Below are 2,782 nucleotides of genomic sequence, written 5' to 3'. Positions count from 1 at the left end.
TGCAAAGAGAGGAAATTCATCTCCAGAGAATTAGATATTGTCTAACACAAGCCAATATGGTAACAAATTAACAAAGACATCAGAGTGGTGCATGAAATGTGAAGAAGCCCCACGAAAATTTGGAACTTAAAACAATTACATGCTCTAACTCAGCCTTGGATCTCCACCTGAACTGCAAAATCATCCAAAACATTCAAAATTCATATCCCAGAACTACAATTCATCCTACTACAAGCCCCCATAAGAGGATAAAAATATTCTAAGGTACAACATTGAAAAGCACTGACGCAATTGATATGTCCGAATCACTCCTCTCTTCCTCTCTCGTTATTCGAATACCAAGTATACTTACCTATCTCATAAAGTTATAGCTTCTGCTTCAGATATCTAACTCAAGCCATCGCTGGTTGCTTCTGTGCAAATGCTACACCTTTCTCAATGCTGGCCTTCAGTTCTGGTTTAAGAACCTCTAGGGCCTTCGCCTCGAATTCAGTCAACCCTTGGAGATCAGCTGATATCACGGCTTCGACACCCTTCTTTCCAAGCTTAACCCTCGATGCAAAGAAAGGCAGCTCAGTCAGATCTGACTGGATGAATGCGCACTCATAGACATCGGCATCTCCATCCAGGGCACGAAGAGATGATTCAACAAATCTTGCTGCTGCATATGCCATAGACAGAGTAGCAGATCCTGCTCCTGCCTTTGCCTCTACTACTTCAGTTCCAGCATTTTGGATCCTCACTGTGAGCTCCTCTACTTCTTCATCTGTGAAAATAACAGATGGTTTTGTCTTGGAGAGCAGCGGAAGAATAGTAATCCCAGCATGTCCCCCAACAACTGGGACATCCACATCAATGAGCTTCAGGTTCTTCTTCTGTGCAACAAATGTGTTTGCCCTAACGACATCCAGAGTTGTAACGCCAAACAGCTTCTTTGGATCATAAACACCCCTCTGCTTCAACACTTCTGCTGCAATTGGCACCGTAGAATTGACTGGGTTGCTGATGATGTGGATGAAGGCATCTGGGCAGTTATCTGCAACAGCCTCAACCAAGTTCTTGACTATGCTGGCATTAATGTTGAACAGGTCATCACGAGTCATGCCCGGCTTTCTTGGAACTCCAGCAGGTATGACAACAACATCTACACCTTTCAGAGAATTAGCCAATTCGCCATTACCTGTGAAGTCCAGAACTTGAGAAGGGGTATTGCAATGACTGAGATCAGCTGCTACTCCCTTAACATTTGCAATATCATAAAGATGTAGATCCGAGACCAAAGGAGACATCTTGATCAGAAGTGCAAGGGGTTGGCCAATTCCTCCAGCAGCTCCAAGAACAGCCACTTTGAAAGCTGAAGCCTGCGGCTGGACACAATTTTCTGTTCTCCTACTTTGTTCTTCAGCCATTCGTGCAAAAGAGGCTCGAAGAGCAGTACTGCTTTCCTTGCCCAAGAATGACGACTCTGATTCACAGCTTAAAGATGATGCTGCTTTGAGACCGCTGAAACTCTTAAGAGAGTTGGCAGAGTTGAACTTCATGCAGAGGGGCTTAAATTTTGAAACTTGGTGTGTCTGGGTACCAGTCACGGACCCAATGGAGAATGTAGCTGCTGTTGTTGCTGCCATCTTGCAATCTGAAAGGAAAACTTAAAATATCATATCAGACAGAGTCCCAAGAATCAATGAAGGACAAACATTAAAGTTAACAGTCTGATGAAAACTACAACTGGACTGGCTAGTTGATAGCCCACTAAATAGAGAAATGAAATCTCGAGATACAGATGCTTTTGTCAGATATTATGGTAGTAGGCATAGTACGTTTACTCCCAAACAATCTAGTTGCAAACTGTTGAAACAATGTATTAAAATAGAAATCTCCATTTATAGAAGTTACTCTCAACCAATTCACGGGTGCAGAAATATTTTTTGTCAGATATTATGCTTGTTGGCAAGCACTCGTGTCATTCAGTTATAGAACATTAAGGGAATCTTCAGAATTGTCACAAGAGAAGAATTTCAATGACAAATGTTCCACTATTCTAAATTAGATTTTCTTCCAAAGAAATTAATATTTCTGCACCGATTAATTGGTTGCACCAAAGAGATAAATAAGATATTTACTGGGGGTAGGTGGTGATAATCATTTCCATTATACCTGCAATTGTTATTAGCATGTATAGCTAAGTTGAATACAAAATATTAATAGTCCTCTGTCAGTAATTGTAGGTTTACAGCTTGCCAAAGTACTGGGTCTGTACCTAGTGGTATGCTAGAGTCATACAACTTGACTAAAGCCTAGTCTAGTGAATGGTTTTATTGTGTCAAATAATAAATCTTAAACACCTCAGCTTATGTCTCATTCTTTGAACATCATCTATATGTCTTCACTTGATAAGCTGTTTCACTATTAAAAGGAGAAAGTAACTCTCTAGGCAATACTCCTTTTAAGTTCTCTAGACCGACTTTCAAGAAATTACTCAAGTTCTACATTTGACATATGCGAAAGAAATAACAACCTGAATTCAATTCAATACTGTGATACAAAGTGACTTGTCGATTAAAAGAGTGGAAAAATAGCAGTGGCATACAATAGTTATGTAGTAAGATAGGTAATGTAAACCAGCCTCCTGGCCAGAATAGCTTACCAGAAACTAGTTCATAAAAAGATCACAGAACAGGTAAACAAGCCAGAATTGGAGAAATTATAATACTCAAGATAGAGAATTCAGACCAGAACCAGACATCAGCCGAATGGTCCATTCTACTAACAGAATCAGACC

At 40.3% G+C, this 2,782-nt stretch overlaps 1 protein-coding gene across 1 annotated transcript; it reads right to left on the bottom strand.

The window, feature by feature from the left end:
• Positions 1 to 1,674, bottom strand: LOC122084660 (malate dehydrogenase, chloroplastic-like). Its single transcript, XM_042653083.1, has 2 exons — positions 353 to 1,674; positions 1 to 172 (listed from the first exon to the last, which is right to left on the bottom strand). The coding sequence occupies exon 1, from the start codon at positions 1,626 to 1,628 to the stop codon at positions 393 to 395; it is 1,236 nt and encodes a 411-aa protein (XP_042509017.1). The 5' UTR covers positions 1,629 to 1,674; the 3' UTR covers positions 1 to 172; positions 353 to 392.
• Between the last annotated feature and the right edge of the window lie 1,108 nt (positions 1,675 to 2,782).

Source organism: Macadamia integrifolia, chromosome 7 (genome assembly GCF_013358625.1).
Source record: "Macadamia integrifolia cultivar HAES 741 chromosome 7, SCU_Mint_v3, whole genome shotgun sequence".
Classification (NCBI taxonomy): Eukaryota; Viridiplantae; Streptophyta; class Magnoliopsida; order Proteales; family Proteaceae; genus Macadamia; species Macadamia integrifolia.
This window is presented reverse-complemented; position numbering and strand designations above follow the sequence as displayed.

Excerpts from the sequence above, each read along its gene's own strand:
- LOC122084660 (XM_042653083.1), bottom strand. The coding sequence starts at position 1,628 with ATGGCAGCAACAACAGCAGCTACATTCTCCATTGGGTCCGTGACTGGT.